Raw genomic sequence first — 16,083 nt, forward strand, 5'->3', positions numbered from 1 at the left:
GGAGGAGACACCTCGGCATCACTTCCCGATGTCACGTTAGGAGGAAGCGCCTCCCGGTGGCCCTTTTCTGTGGGCTCCCTGGGACAGGGGAGTGGCCCTGGTTGGTGAGGGCACTAAACCAAGCTCCCCCACCCCCGTCTTCCGAGACAGTCCCGGGAGAAAATGGAGAGTCCTGTAGGGCTGATTTCTGTGTGTCCCCGGATGCCCACTTCAGAGAACATCAGCCCTCAGCCCAGCGCTGTGCCTGCACCAGGCTGTGCTCGATAAAGCCCGGCAGGCGCGCAGGGCACCGGGGTGTGAATCGGCACCAGGGTGTGAATCCTGGGATCTGTTCTCTTCGCCCTGCAGGAGCCTTTGCTCTTCCTGGGAAGACTGGCTCTATGCTGAGCAGGTTGCTGTGGTGGGGTCTGTAGCACAAGCGTCTACTAAAAGCTTTCCTCTTTTTATTCCTTTGTCCGCCCCCCCAGGGGGCCTCTAAACTGGTACCGAAACATGGAAAGGAACTGGCAGTGGGGCCGCAAAGGCTTGGGAAGGGAGGTGAGTTCAGCGCTGTTCTCCTCCCCAACGAGTCACCCTTCGGGCATCCATGGACCCAACGGATAGACCGCTGGGTCAGAGCCAGGGGTGGACAGACCGGCCGGCTGCTTTTGGAGGTGCCTGCACTGCAGGGTTTCCTCTTAGGACCTCTTTTGCTGCTGCTTCTCCTGGAACGGCAGAGGGGGGGGAGAGGGTGGGGACAGGGATCTGCCAGGTGACTGCAGCAGCGGTCTGGACCACCTAGGTCTCCCGGCGGTGCCCTGGCTCAGGGCGCAGGTGGTCCAGTTAACTCCCAGAGGTAACAAGGATGAAGCTCCTGGCTCACAGAGGAACATTACGTGCTGTCAGAGAGACGGGGCTGTAACCTCTGGCTCCTTCACCTCGACCGAGTCAGTCCGAGCCTCAGTTTCCTTGTTTGTCAAGCAGAAGACAGGTTTCCAACCCCTGGGTCTGCAAAGGGAGTCATGGGGTCCCTGGTTTACATTCAGAACATTAAAAACCTAAGGGAAATTGCATTTTCACATTCCTCAGCTCACTCAGTAGCCCTGGCCATCTTCTTGATTCAGTCAAAAATGAACGGCCCTCTAGAGCCAGGAATGGTGCAGATGACACAGGCGAGGTCCTGACCTCACAGGGTTAGGTCTTGAGGCAGTAGAGCATAAAAACAGTGGTTCAGAGCAGGCTGGGCAGAGAGTCGGCCTGGGATGTGGGACCTGTGCCCTGTGTGACCTTGGGCAAGGCACTTAACCACTCTGTTCTCCGTGGCCGCTAATATGGAAGTGACAAGAATGGTGCCTACCTCAGGCAGGAGCTGTGTAAGGATAAAGTGGGTTGACGCACATCAAATGCTGAGTTAGAACAGTGCCTAGTACGTAGTCGTGGTTTAATTAATGCTCTTTAGCCTATCATCACTCTAATCTGTGATGGACAAAAATGACAAAACTGCAGTTTGACTGGCAGAGACTCTCAAAGCATGAGGGACGAGGATGAGGTCTTCGGGGAGGTGAACCCCGATGGCAGTAGGTTTGGTGACCCCCTCTTCTGCAGTTTCCTTCCAGATCTTCCTCCTCTCCCACCTCCTCCCATTGCCTCCGCCACCATGTTACGTTTTCACCTGGAACATTCTAGAGTGTCCATCCCACCCCCACAGCAGCCCCAGGATTCATTTCAGCCACAAAACCACCACTGGGTCTTCACCCCTTGGTGAACGGGGCGCAGTGAGAAGCGCACAGTTCTGTGTTGTAGGTAAAAAACAGTGCGCATTCCTTACCCAGGGACAGTGAACGCCATTTGGAAATTGTCATGGTAGCTTGAGAACACAGAGTAAAAGGAGGTTCTCTCGACCTTGCGGTGCCCCATGCATCAGTAGACAAAAAGTGAAGTCCCTTTGCTGCCTGTAATGTCACACTGGCCCCAGCGTGGCTGGCCCAGTCACACTCTGGCTGCCCTGGTGAAGCATCCGTTCAATTCATGGAAAAGGAATATTGATCTCCATCTAAGGGCATCTTTCCTCCTTCCCAGTGCCATCTGTTTGGTGTCAGGAATATCAGTCACACAGAGTGGACCACACGTGTGTTCTTACTTGTACACACACACACACACACACAACCTGTGTGGTCAATACGTGGCTGAATCCATCCGTATGAGAAAAACCCATTTTTTTTCCTCCTGTGTGTCTCCTTTACTTTCACACAAATCGCTTTCTTTCTGACACTTCTTATCACCAAATGTGTGGAGGTTTTTCCACACACCACCAAGCCGTTCTCTGCAACACCAGCTGGGTGGCCTGCAATTTAACTCAGTTCTGGCACCATCTACCTGGAGACGGCGTCAGAGCCCACAGGATAAGGGCCCAGTCCCACAAGACTGCTCCCCACTTCAGACGCCAACCCCAAGTCCAGGTTGTTACCTGTGCTTCCAACTGATTGGCTATAAATTGGAGGCTCCCAGGACCTCCTCCTTGGGTCTATTAATTTTCTAGAGTGGCTCACAGAACTCTGGGAAACACTCACTTACGTTTACTAGTTTATTAAAGGATTTGATAAAGGACACAGATGAACCGCCAGACGAAGGAATCCACAGGGTGAGGTCTGGGAGGGTCCCAAGCCCAGGAGCCTCTGACCCTGTGGAGCTGAGGTGTGTTATCCTTTTGGTGTGGATTTCACCAACCTAGAAGCTCTCCGAACTCCTTGCTACTGGGATTATGTGGATGTTTATGGAGACTTCCTCACGTAGATGCGATCAATTATTAACTCCATTTCATCCCTTTCGCCTTCCAGACGTGGGGGAGAAGGAGGGAGCTGAAAATCCCAAGTGTCTAATCATGGCTTTGTCTTCCTGGTGACCAGCCCCCAGCCAGGAGCCCAGCCAGAGTCACCTCATTGGAACAGAAGTGCTCTCATCACTTAGGAATTTACAAGGGTTTCAGGGGCTCTATGCCGGGAACCAGGGGCAGAGAGCAAGATACACATTTTCTAATCTCGCACACCATCCTTTCAGATCTTTAGTAATACTGGTGCCTCCTTCACGCAAAGCACGTGGCAGAAACAAAGCCAGACCAAAGTGGTGCTGAGGGGTCTTCTGCGGGGTAGTTAATAGTGGAGGAGGCCCCACGGTGTGAAAATAACATCTCCTCGCCCGGGTGAGGGAGGGCCTGAGCGTGGAGGCTGCTTCTCCTTCCCGTTATCCCTCCCTAGATCCTGGTGCCGGCCCTGATGGTCACCGCGGAGAAGGACTTCGTGCTCGTTCCTGAGATGTCCAAGCATATGGAGGACTGGGTAAGGCAATGGTCCTGCTCGGGGCCATCGGGGCTTCTTGGAGGAGGGCGCAGGCATCCCAGAGGATGAAGAGTGGGATGTTCGGGGGAACTGCTCGCTTGATGAGGGCTTCCTCAGCAGCATCACTGTCGCCTTTTGGGAGCAGCGATTAAGACTGCTCCTCGGGGGCTTCTCTGGTGGCGCAGTGGTTGAGAGTCCGCCTGCTGATGCAGGGGACGTGGGTTCGTGCCCCGGTCTGGGAAGATCCCACATGCCGCGGAGCGGCTGGGCCCGTGAGCCGTGGCCGCTGAGCCTGCACGTCCAGAGCCTGTGCTCCGCAACGGGAGAGGCCACAGCAGTGAGAGGCCTGCGTACCGCAAAAAAAAAAAAAAGAGAGACTGCTCCTTCCTGGACTTCCCTGGTGGTCCAGTGGTTAAGACTCCACACTTCAGGGAACTAAGATCCCACATGCCACGCGGTGTGGCCAAAAGAAAACAAAAAAAGACTGCTGCTTCCTTTCCCCTTCACTGATGCAATCTCTCATCACTCACTCATTCTTTCATTTCATGGGCTTTTCCTGTGCACCTAGATGAGTTGGGACAGTGCTAGATACCAGGGCGGTAAAGATGAATGAGGTGCAGACCCCACCCCACAGGAGGTCATGTCCAGCAGTGTACCCCATATGCAGGAGGCTTGTGTGGACAAGGGCCCAGCTGGGAGCGAGGGCTTCACAGAGGTGCTGACCACTGCCTCTGGCCTTGAGGAACTCCTAAGCCTCGCCCGGCAGAGAGAGAACAGGAGAGGAGACAGGGTGTTGAGAGGTGAGGATGGATGAGAGAGGTCAGAGGGTGCGGCTGGGAGGTTATCCTGAGCCCACTGGGCCAGGCTGAGCTGTGTGGACCTATGGGTGAGGGGACCGTTGAAGTGGAGAGATGGGTATCAAGCCTGTGTTTTGGAAGCACACACTGCTGAAAGCGTGGAGCTTGGTAGGGATTGGGAGACCTGCAGGTGGGGTCCCCATGACTGCTCGTGTATCCTGGCTGGATGCTGAGAGCGTTCGCCTGCACTTGGCAGTGTCTTTGTTAGCTTCATCCAGTGTGGTGGAGAGAGCGTGATTCAAGGCATGTTGCCAAGGACGCCCTTTGTGGGTGGTGGAGCCAGTCCAGGGAGGGCTGTGACCCACTTTGGGGATTCAAGCCCCAAAAGGGAGACTGAACAGCCCTGCGTGCAGACCACCAGGGAGGAGGGAGATGACATGGGAAGGGGACGCAATCACGGCTACAGGGCAAGAGCCAAGCTCGACCCGGCATTTTCCAGGCAGTGAACGGGCCAAGTCCTAATGGTTCTGGAGGGAGACAGTCTTGTGATGAGTATGGGTCAGCCTGAATTCGAATCTTAGCTCAGCCACTCTCTGTGTGGCCTTGGGCCAGTTACCTAACCTCTCTGAGCCTTCATATTACCCAGAGGATCATGGTCAAAGATAAATAAGGCAGGGCTTCCCTTGTGGCTCAGTGGTTAAGAATCCACCTGCCAATGCAGGGGACATGGGTTCGAGCCCTGGTCCAGGAAGACTCCACATGCTGCAGAGCAACTAAGCCTGTGCGCCACAACTACTGAGCCTGCTCTCTAGAGCCCGCGTGCCAGAACGACTGAAGCCCACGCACCTAGAGCCCGTGCTCCGCAACAAGAGAAGCCACCACAATGAGAAGCCCGCGCACCGTAACGAAGAGTAGTCCCTGCTCGCCACAACTAGAGAAAGCCCGCACACAGCAACGAAGACCCAATGCAGCCAAAAATAAATAAATAAAATAAATGTATGTAATAAAAAGATAAATAAGGCAGCGCATGTGGAGCACCTAGCACACAGTAGGAGCTTGATCAGTGGTCATTCCCTTCCTAAATCACGCGGAGTTTTCAGGGGGGCGGCCCACCGGGAGCAGAGAACTTGCCTTGTGCCATTTACTTTTCCGGGTGGGGTTTTCTTCCAGATCCCCCACCTGAAAAGGGGTCACATTAAGGACTGTGGACACTGGACACAGATGGAGAAGTAAGGAGATGGCGGTCCCTGGGTGGGGGACGTCAGGGCTCCCTGTTCGCCTCCAATAAGCCGCTTGCTTTACCACCTCTGCCTTCGCCTGAGTGAGGGAGTGCGTCCAGACAGATGCGAATTGCCTTCTGTTCCCATTCCAGGCCCACAGAGTTGAATCAGATTCTCATTGAGTGGCTGGAGACCGACGCCAGCGACCCACCACAGGTCTCGAAGCTTTAGGGTGTGACGTGTGTCAGCCGCCAGCAGGCAGTCCAACCGCTTCATCTGCTGGGGGCTCTTCTCTGGTACCCGGATGGGGCCTTACCCGCATCTCTCAAAACCAGCAGCGTTGTTCTCAAGGGGTTTGCAGCAAAGAGTGATGTTCTCTAAATGAAATGAGTCAGATTTGACATAATTTGAGATATAGGAAAAATCACGTGTGATTAATCCTCTGGGTATAAACGTATCACTTTATGTCTAAGGATGGTTAGTGCTCTGTGGGGGACAGAACGGGATGGCCAGGGGGTGATTTCTCTTTGATTATCAAGTCAGCGTTTTGATGATGGAAAATCAGCAATTGAGAAGCTTTTCAGCAGAGATGGGAACTCCTTTATTCAATAAAGTGAAGACAACTGGCTTAGTGCTGTTTGAGTTCTTGGGAGAAAAGCAGAGTGATTGTTCTAAGAAAGTATCGCGTTTGGGTGAACACTGTTTCCTCTGCTCTGACTCTCTACGAGTCTCTGCAGGATCTGGAACAGTGCTGTCTGGTAGAACTTTCTTTTTTTATTAATTTATTTTATTGAAGTATAGTTGATTTACAATGTCGTGTTAATTTCTGCTGTAGAGCAAAGTGATTCAGGTACCTATGGGTATCCATTCTTTATCCATATTCTTTTCCGTGATGGTTTATCACAGGATATTGAATATCGTTCTCTGTGCTATACAGTAAGACTCTGTTGTTTATACGTTCTATATGTAGTAGTTCGCATCTGCTCATCCCAAACTACTAATCCATCCCTCCCCCAACCCCCTCCCCCTTGGCAACCACAAGTCTGTTCTCTATGTCTGCGAGTCTGTTTCTGTTTTGTAAATAAGTTCATTTGTATCATATTTCAGATTCCACATGTAAGTGATATCATATGGTTTTTGTCTTTCTCTGACTTACTTCACTTAGTATGACAACCTCAAGGTCCATCCATGTTGCTGCAAATGGCAGTATTTCATTCTTTTTTATGGCTAATATTCCACATCTTCGTTACCCATTCATCTGTTGATGGACACTTAGGTTGCTTCCATGTCTTGGCTATTGTAAATAGTGTCGGAACAAACATAGGGTGCATGTATCTTTTCAAACTATAGTTTTCTCCAGATATATGCCCAGAAGTGGGATAACAGGCTCAGATGGCAACTCTATTTTTAGCTTTTGGGGGAACCTCCATACTGTTTTCATAGTGGCTGCACCAATTTATATTCCCATGGAACTTTCTGACACGAATGAAATGGTCGGTTCTGTGCTACCAGATAGAGTGGCCACCAGCCACGCGTAGCCATGTGCGCTGTCTCCCTGCTCTGCTGGCATGGTGTGCTCACCAATCTATGTTCACCTCCCTCGCTGCTCTTTCTGCAGGGCAAGCTTGTGGACAAGGTGGTGTCTCCAGGCTGAATTCTGAATTAGGATGAATGTAAAGTAACCAGGCAGAAAAGGGTATGTATGTCCAGGTGTGTGCAGAAAGCAAGGGGCAGCTTAGAAATGTTAACAGCGATCATTCTTAAATACCCCTGTGTGCCTGGAGCCCTACACTGACCAACTCTTATCCTTCCCATTTAACAGATGGGAAAACTGAGGTTCAGATAATTTCCCCTAGGTCACTTGGCTACTGCGGGGCAGAGCCTAGATTCAGATGCATGCTGTCTGGTTCTGCAGGCTGAGCTCCATCTACCAAAAGCTCTTTTCTTTTCTGAATCTGGGGTGAGACTACCCGGATCAAATCCCTGCTTGGCCACTGACCACAGAGTGACCTCGAGAAAGAGGTCACTGTGCTTCAGTTTCCTCTAGTAGAAAAGGACATTAATAGCACCAAATTCATAGGTGGTCGTGAGTATTAAATGAGTGAATGCATACAGGGCCCTAGAATGGTGCCTGGCACAGAGGAAGTGCTACTGAAGTATTAGCCATAAAATTTCCGGTTTATCCCGGGATGAGGCTTCTGAGGGCTTTAAACTTCCAGCCAGCCCACCACCACCTCCTCCCTTTTGGATCAGAGAATTAAAGGACTCATTTAAAAAGCAAATGTGTGCTCTGGGGGAATGACTACAGAAGCCGGCTAACATTATTTCACTAACTGCGTGTGTCCAGGCTTATTTGTCCAGAATTGGTTGGAGGAAACAAGAATCTTAGAACGTCTCTCATCTGAAGAAGTACAAGTAGGCAAACCTATCCGGCCTGTCTCCATGTCGAGTATTCCACCCAGTCATCTCTGTAAACCATTCAAAATGTTCAGAAATTCTACTCTTTCGGCAAATAAGGGCCGGACGAATCTAGTTCGTAGCATTGCAACACAAATATCACCAGTCGTACAAGAGTGAGGGTCATAAAGAAAACGCTCCATTGGAAAAGGTCTTTAGGTCATTCCCGAAAATACTTTTCAGATGCCTTGTTAACTACAAGTTGTTTGAAGCATGTTCAAATTGATTTGATTTAAAAATGTTATTTTTATTTCAGACTACAAAGGGCATAAATAACAAGTGTATTTACCTCTGCAGAGGGAAATAGCTTTTTAAAAGAGGCATGGAAGACCCCACCCACGTATCAGTGAGATCATAGATCTCCCTCCAGGGAGCTGAGATCACTCCCAGGTTCTGTCCTCACACTCGGTGGCTGTCAACTAGCAGGGTCCAAGGTTTCCGGGAGAAATATCTTCTAAAAATGCATCTATTTAGAACATGCGACAAAAAGCTATTCCTGTCTCTCTTGGGGTATAACGAACCCATGGTTTTAGGCCTGGAAGTGACTCTAAGGCCCACTGTTCACACTGACATTACCATGAGCACAAATTAAAACTAAACAATGGTTAAAATATGTAGGTCAGAAGCTCAAAGGTTTTGGCAACAAGAATTGGGTGGGAAATGTCATGCCTCGCAGTTCAAAGGAATCCATCTGGCCACACATAAAATACTTTCTTGGCACTTGTGGAAGTTTCTCCCCAGTGTTGGCCGCTGCACCCAATTGTTAATTGTTTCTTCTGCCAGACTGTCAGCTTCTTGGGATTGGAGCCTGCCTGTCTAGATGATTCATCCTTGACCCTAGCCCAGCGCATGCCTGGTGTTTTGAATGGGTAAATGAGTTAGTTTCAAATGCTTGATTTTTGATGTCCTTCTTCATGAGATGGATGACCAATTGTCTGAGTATTTTCACCGTCCCAAGCCTTGGTAGATCTCTTACTGTTGGCATGTGTGCCGATAGCACTAAATTCAGGAGAACACGTCCAGATTCTAGACATCTACACATCTTCCCTAGGATCCGTTGGATAAACCACGAGGGTATGTCACTGAGCTTCTGCTTCATGAGACAAATGCGATAATTATTTTACTAACACAGTTGAAGCATTTAAAGATACTGTAGGTTTTTACAGCTTTCATATTGATAAGGTATGGGTAGTCATTTTGGCAGTTTACCTAAATACATTTTGTCTTATTTCCATACATATTTCCTGGATTTTGAGGCTGGCACCTGCTTTAGAAAGAATACCAGTGATACCCCTATTCCTGTAAATTCACTTTTTTTTAATTGTGGTCAAACTTGCGTAACATAAAATTGACCATTTTTCAGTGCACAGCTCAGTGGCATTAAGTACATTCACATTGCTGTGTAGCCATCTCCACCGTCCATCTCCACAACCTTTTCATCTTCCCAAGCAACCCTGTCCCCATTAAACACTAACTCTCTTTTCTCCATCCCCCAGTTCCTGGAAACCCCCATTCTAGTTTCCATCTCTATAAACCTGGCTCCTCTAGTTACTTCATATAAGTGGATTCATACCATATTTGTCATTTTGTAACTGGCTTTATTTCACTTAGTATAAAATCCTGTCAGGGAGGAAGAAAACTTTCCTCTGCCCTTCTATGTTCTTCTGGCTGGTCTAAGAATTAAATTGACATGAGATAGATTAACAGGAAAGATCAAATTTAATTTTGCACAGAACGGGAACCCTACATACGTGAGAGGGTCAGAGAGAGAAAAGTAAAACGAGGTATATGTGCCACCCTGAGCTAAGGAATGGGATAGGAGCCTGGGGCTTCCAAGGACAGGAGGGTCATACACAGGATGATAAAAGGAAGAGCAGATGCTGGGTACTTAGGTATTTGCCCTGCCACATACATGGTGCCACTCAGACAAAACTTATCTCCGGTAATAACTCTTTTCTGGGAAAAATCCCCAATTTAAATTCTTGTAGGTAGTTGAGGAAGGAGCAGTAGTTTCTCTTGAACCCACAGGGGGTCTATAGCCTTTAGCTCCTTGTGCAAAAGTAACACACTCTGGGGAGGCTCGTTCTGAGCCCCTGAAATCCCCAAGGCTTGTCCACATTGTGGCCTGTGTCAGAATTTCCTTCCTTTTTAAGGCTGAATAATATTGCGTTGTATGTATATTCCACATTTTGTTGATCCAGTCATACATCAGTTGACACTTGGGTGTACAAGTATCTCCTAAAGCCCCAGCTTTCAGTTCTTCTGTGTGCGTACCCAGAGGTGGGATTGCTGGATCGTACGGGAATTCTCTCCATGGTAGTGTTTTCCACACGGACTGAAGCATTTTACATTCCAGTCAGCAGTGCCGAGGGTTTCAGTTTCTCCGCATCATCATTGTCACTCGTTGTTTTCTGAGTTTTGGGTAATAGCCATCCTAATGGGTTTGAAGTGGCATCTCTTTGTGGTTTGGATTTGCATTTCCCTAGTACTAAGTGATGAGCATCTTTTCATGTGCTATTCGCCATTTGTATATCTTCTTTGGAGAAATGGGCATTCTTTGCCCATTTTTAAATCAGGGTTGGGTTTTGGTTGTTGTAGGAGTTCTTTATATACTCTGGATATTAATCCATTATATGATTTGCAAATATTTTCTCCCATTCTGCAGGTCATAAACTCACTTTTTAATCAAGTAGAAATTTACTTCCAATTTTAAAAGGACCTGGGTTAGGACCTAACCTCTGTTGTGTATGTAGTACCTTACTGTTTTCCATAAAGTTGCTGCCAAGATGGATGGGCAGATCGCCTCAGCACTGGGGAGCTTGTGTGACTATTTGGCTTGTGTCAGAATTTGGAAGACAAAAACAATTCTTTGTTTATGCAAACCAAGGTAAGAAAAATCCAGAGAAAGCCCCAAACAGTGGTCTTGGTTGCCATTGGAATAGATTGAGGAGATGTATTATTTGGTCAGTGTCTCCATCACTTATCCTGGATTGAGATGGAAGGGAACCCTAAGAAGCAGGGGATGCTTTAAACCTTGCCATCCAGCTTTGTCATTTGTTGAATGACAACAAATGAACTTTATGCCTTACAGAAGCCTTTTTATTTATTTATTTTTAATAGATCTTTATTGGAGCATAATTGCTTCACAATACTGTGTTAGTTTCTGTTGCACAGCAAAGTGAATCAGCCATATGCATACACGTGTCCCCATATCCCCTCCCTCTTGAACCTCCCTCCCTCCCCCCTCACCCCCCCCCCAGGTCATCGCAAAGCACCGAGTAGCTCTCCCTGTTCTGTGCTGCTGCTTCCCACCAGCCAACTATTTTACATTCAGTACAGCAGCCTTTTTTTAATTTTTTTTAATTTTTACATCTTTATTACAGTATAATTGCTTTACAATGGTGTGTTAGTTTCTGCTTCAAACAAAGTAAATCAGTTATACATATACATATGTCCCCATATCTCTTCCCTCTTGCATCTCCCTCCCTCCCACCTTCCCTATCCCACCCCTCTAGGCAGTCATAAAGCACCGAGCTGATCTCCCTGTGCTATGCGGCTGCTTCCCACTAGCTATCTACCTTACGTTTGGTAGTGTATGTAAGTCCATCAGCCTTTTTTTTTTCTTTTTTTTTAAATTTATTTATTTATGGCTGTGTTGGGTCTTCGTTTCTGTGCGAGGGCTTTCTCCAGCTGTGGCAAGCAGGGGCCACTCTTCATCGCGGTGTGCGGGCCTCTCACTATCGCGGCCTCGTTGCAGAGCACAGGCTCCAGACACGCAGGCTCAGTAATTGTGGCTCACGGGGCTAGTTGCTCTGCGGCATGTGGGATCTTCCCGGACCAGGGCTCGAACCCATGTCCCCTGCATTGGCAGGCAGATTCTCAACCACTGCGCCACCAGGGAAGCCCCATCAGCCTTTTTAAAGAGAATGAGCTGGCTGAGTGTGACTAGGAAGTATATCTTACCTATCAGAAATCATTAAACACTCTTCCAAATGTTCACAGTGTTTCAAAGAAATGTGTTAAGTTACCATGCACAAATTGTATATTAAGGACTCGTTTTCATTGATTAATAAACACAGGAGGGGAAATGATTTTTAAAAAAAAAGCTTCAGCGGCCATCGAGATGGTAACATTAATTTCCCTTGCCAACAAATGTTTGAAAAAGTTGAGACTCAGCAAGTATAGAACAAGCTGAGTCCTTCAGACAAGAAGAAATGAGCGATATACCATCGACCTCAACCACGAGGTGGTGGCGAGGCAGATTGAATTAACTGATAGACACCATTTTTGCTGAGCTTTATATTTCCTTTCATGTCATTTTTTTTTTTTTCCATAAAGGCGATTCATAAAGGTGATGCGACTGGCTTGGGGGTGAGGGGGGAAGCGTTCCATGCAAGGGCGGTAGCACAGGGTGAAGAAAGCAAGCCTGGTGGGTGACTCCAGGCTTCAGGAAATCTCAGCAGAGGAGGGAAGGGAGCCTGCAGGCAGTCTGGGGGCACAGTCCAGGCCCACCGACACCCATGGCATCCAGCTTCTGGAATGTCCTGCCTCAGAATGCATTCGCCCACAGGAGAAAAACTGGCTTCCACTGTAGTTGCAGAGGAACATCTGTGGGTGGGCACAGGGTACATTTCGCCTGAAGCTGTGGGACAGGGCTTGAGGGTGAGCGGGAAGCAAGCTGTTTATTTGGGGTGGCATCGGGCTGTCCCCTCCCCTCCTTGCCATGGGCCTCTTTGCCCTTCTGGCATGATGCTTACCCCCCCCCCATCTGATGGCCACAGACCCTGGACCCCCTTCCAACTCGGAGGAGGGACAGTAGCCAACCTGATAGGTGCTTTCTCCATCCCTCAGCCCTTGGGCCTCCCCACTGCACCCCTACCAAGGCCTGCCTCTCCCAGGCAGGGAGTCTACGGGGAGGTGCCCTCGGGTGATGGAGCTGGCAGCCTTGGAGCCCCCTGGCCCTGACTTCCACCAGGGACAGCCCGAGGGAAACAGCGCAGAGGCGAGAGGGCTTGTTCTTCTCCCGCATAAAGTCCTTGGTGGAGACCCTAGCACAGGGGCTTGCAGGCAGCCACAGCAAGGAACCACAGACTGAGTGGCTTCAACAACGGACGCTCGTGGTCTCACAGCTCTGGAGGCTGGAAGTCTAAGGCCAAGCAGTCGGCAGGGTTGGTTTCTCCTGAGGCCTCTCTCCTTGGCGTGTAGACAGCCGTCTTCTCCCTGTGTCCTCACTTGGCCTTCCATTTGTGTCTGTGTCCTAATCTCCTCTTATTTAGACACAGTCATATTGGATCAGGGCCCATTCCAATGACCTCATTTTAACTTTACCTCTAAAAATCCTATCTCCAAATACAGTCACGTTCTGAGGTCCTGGGGGTTAAGGCTTCAACCTAGGAACTTGGTGGGGGGAACACGATTCAACCCATGACACAGGTCCCAGCTCTTGTGCCAAATCGGCTCCTTTCTGTGGCCCTGAGCTCTGCAGATTCCTCACCGATACCTGGGACTTTCCTCTCTGCTGTTGAGCTGCTGCTAAGCGATCATAAACAACAGCATCTCCACTAGTTGGGATCTCCCTGTGGGGAGCACATGGCTACCACTCCCCCTCAGCACACAACCTTGCAGTTGGGGAGTGTGATCTCACACACACACACGTGCACACACACACACATATGCACCTGGCAGCTGGAGAAGATCCTGGTTTGGGGGACACAGGTGTCCCCCAACCCCTATTCCAGAACAACTTCTGCATATATCTGACCCCAAGCTCCAATCCTGCAGCCCGGCCTCGCCTCCAAAACCCTGGAGCTGTTGCTCACGCTTCCCGCTAGACCCCAGCTCTTGGCTTGGAGAGATCGAATGCCAGGATGCTCAATGACTGATTAATCTGTTCGTTGCACAAACGTGCCTCAGAGGCTGGTGCGGTGCCAGGCACTGAGCCAAGGGGTGGTGACGTGGACAGGGACGTCCCCAGGAGCCTGCCACCGAAAGCTCAACGCTGGGGGCAGATGCAAGAGCTTGAAACCTTTTCCAGCTCTCATGGTGTCCCGGGGCTCCTCAGACGTCTGCTCTAACCTTTATGTCCACCCAGAGGATTAGGCAAAAGTGCCACCACTTTACTGGAGGGAAAACCGAGCTTCACAGAGGTTAACCGGCAAGGCATGGAAGAGGAACCCAGGTCTGCCTGCCTTAAGGCCTGGGGAAGGAAGACCTCAGCTAGAAGACTCTGCCTGGTCCGAGTGTCACTCGTCCGCCCCCCCCCCCCCATACCCCGTCCCCCGTGCCCCCGTGCTACAGCCACCAGCATCCCGTTCTGTCTCCCTATAGCGAAGGGCAGCCTGGTGCATCCCTCCCCCAGCTCTGACAAATGAACTAACACGCCGGCCCCCATGTCACAGCCTCCCCTGACCTGCGGCATTAAGGACCCAGTTTCGAGGCCGGGGGTCCTCCGGCTCCAGAATGCCTATACTTGGTGTCAGAGCTCAACAGCTTTCGGGAAGAGACCAGCCGCCTTGTAAATGCTGCCTGCCCACTCTGCGTGAGAGGAGCCCCGGGGCAGGGGGCAGGCCAAACTGCTGTTTGTCTGGGTGGAGCCTGTCGTCACACTGTTTATCTACCTCTGCTGGAGCCCCAAGCCCCTCTGTGTGCTGTAGCTGCAGAGTCGGCCCTGAGCTCCTGCGGTCACCGTCACCGCGCTGCTGGTTCCAGCCCCCTGCTCCGCCTGGCCTCCGCACCCCGCTGCCCTGTGCTCTGCTCCACGAGGAGGCCGGAGTCCGCCAAGGCCACTGACCCACCGCTGGAGCCATGGTAGGTCCACGTGGCCAGCCGTTCAGCCCTGCCGGTCCGCATCCAGGCTGGGCCTGTGAACCCGGCTTGGGAGGGCAAAATGAGGGCAGGTGTGGGGCTACTGGGAGGCCACGGGGAGGCTCTTGAATTGGACTCGCGGCTCTGGGGAGCCACTGGGGTGCTGGGGAAGGGATGGAAGAGGAAGGCCGGGGTTGGACTCCTGTGTCTTTCCTTGGTTGCTCTGTGAGCTCGGGGAGGTTACTCTACCTCTCTGGGCCTCAGTTTCTGCTCCTGAAAATGAGAGTAATATTACCTATTTCGTGGCTTTATTGTAAGGCCTAAATAAGGTGTGACATGCGGAGAGATATGACATGCGGAGGACCCCGGAACAGTGCCCAGCACGCAGCGGGGATCCCACAAACGGGAGTCTTTGCCCCAAGGCTCTCTGCTGTGGCCTCCAGGCCAGGAGAGGCTGCTGTGCTGTCTCCCAGGGCTGCATCCCTGATCTCACGTAGCCCCCTTCTCCGAAGGAGGGGCCGAGTTTTCTGCGTGATCTGCTGCCCTGACCATGGGGGTCAAGGGAGATCATAGCAGGAAGCCCGCACGTGGCTGCACGGCTTTAGAGCTTCCACTGTGTGTTCGAGCTTCCCAGTGGCTCAGCACCGTGGCCCCAGCCTCCCATCTCTACAATGTTGGGACAGTGGGATGGGGGTCAGGGCAGCCCTAGACCGCTTACTGGTGGTGACCCGGGTTTTGTCCTTTCACAGGTCCATGGGTACAAAGGAGTCAAATTCCAAAACTGGGCGAGGACCTATGGCTGTTATCCGGAGATGTACTACCAGCCCACGTCTGTGGAGGAGATCAGAGAGGTGAGTGTCCATCTCAGCACAGCATGCAGTGGTCCAGCTCCTGGACCTCCAGCTCCATCTGGGCCCTGCGGACCAGGCCAGCCCCAGAGAGGAGGTGGGCTTCCCAGCTAAGACCCTCATCCCCAGCCCAGAACTGCCGGTGGGGTGACAGCACCATGGGGTCATCTGCAGCTGAATGCTGCTGCTGCGTGACCCCTTGTGGTATCTGCCAATGACTGCCGGATTTTTATTTCTGGCTCAGGTCTCTTCTCTGAACTTCAGATTCGTTTTGACCTCTTTCATCAAAGACATCACAAACTTACATGCCCCAAATGATGTTTTTGATGTTTGCTTTCAACCTGTCCCAGTGTAGTCTTCCCTGACTCTATACCAACGACGGGATTGCTCAGACTAGAAGCCAGGAAGTAGGTCACTGTCCCTTATCGGACCTCAGCAAGTCCTGCCTCAGAAGTTTCTAGAACCCACCTCCCTCTCTCTGGCACTGTTGTCACTAAGCCCAGGCTACCATCCCTTCCTCACATGCCGTGGCCTGTGATGGCCTCACCCCTGCTCTCCCAGCTTCAGTTCTTACCTCCCTCAAATGCACTTTCCGCAATCAGCAAAAGTAATTTTCTTAAAATCTAAGTTGAATTGGGCTACT

At 50.6% G+C, this 16,083-nt stretch overlaps 1 protein-coding gene across 2 annotated transcripts in view; it reads left to right on the plus strand.

Annotated features, from left to right (window-relative positions):
• Nucleotides 1–2,414: 2,414 nt before the first annotated feature.
• The window catches only part of LOC116755532 (L-gulonolactone oxidase), a 40,909-nt gene continuing 27,240 nt past the window's right edge, over nucleotides 2,415–16,083 (plus strand). The window contains exons 1-3 of one of the 2 annotated variants that reach the window (XM_032635126.1): nucleotides 2,415–3,314; nucleotides 14,442–14,595; nucleotides 15,342–15,443. In XM_032635126.1, the coding sequence (XP_032491017.1) occupies nucleotides 14,593–14,595; nucleotides 15,342–15,443 (105 nt within the window). In that variant the 5' untranslated portion in view covers nucleotides 2,415–3,314; nucleotides 14,442–14,592. The remainder of the gene's footprint in view (nucleotides 3,315–14,441; nucleotides 14,596–15,341; nucleotides 15,444–16,083) is intronic. The other variant, XM_032635127.1, reaches the window with a different exon arrangement.

Source organism: Phocoena sinus, chromosome 6, assembly GCF_008692025.1.
Source record: "Phocoena sinus isolate mPhoSin1 chromosome 6, mPhoSin1.pri, whole genome shotgun sequence".
Lineage (NCBI taxonomy): Eukaryota > Metazoa > Chordata > Mammalia > Artiodactyla > Phocoenidae > Phocoena > Phocoena sinus.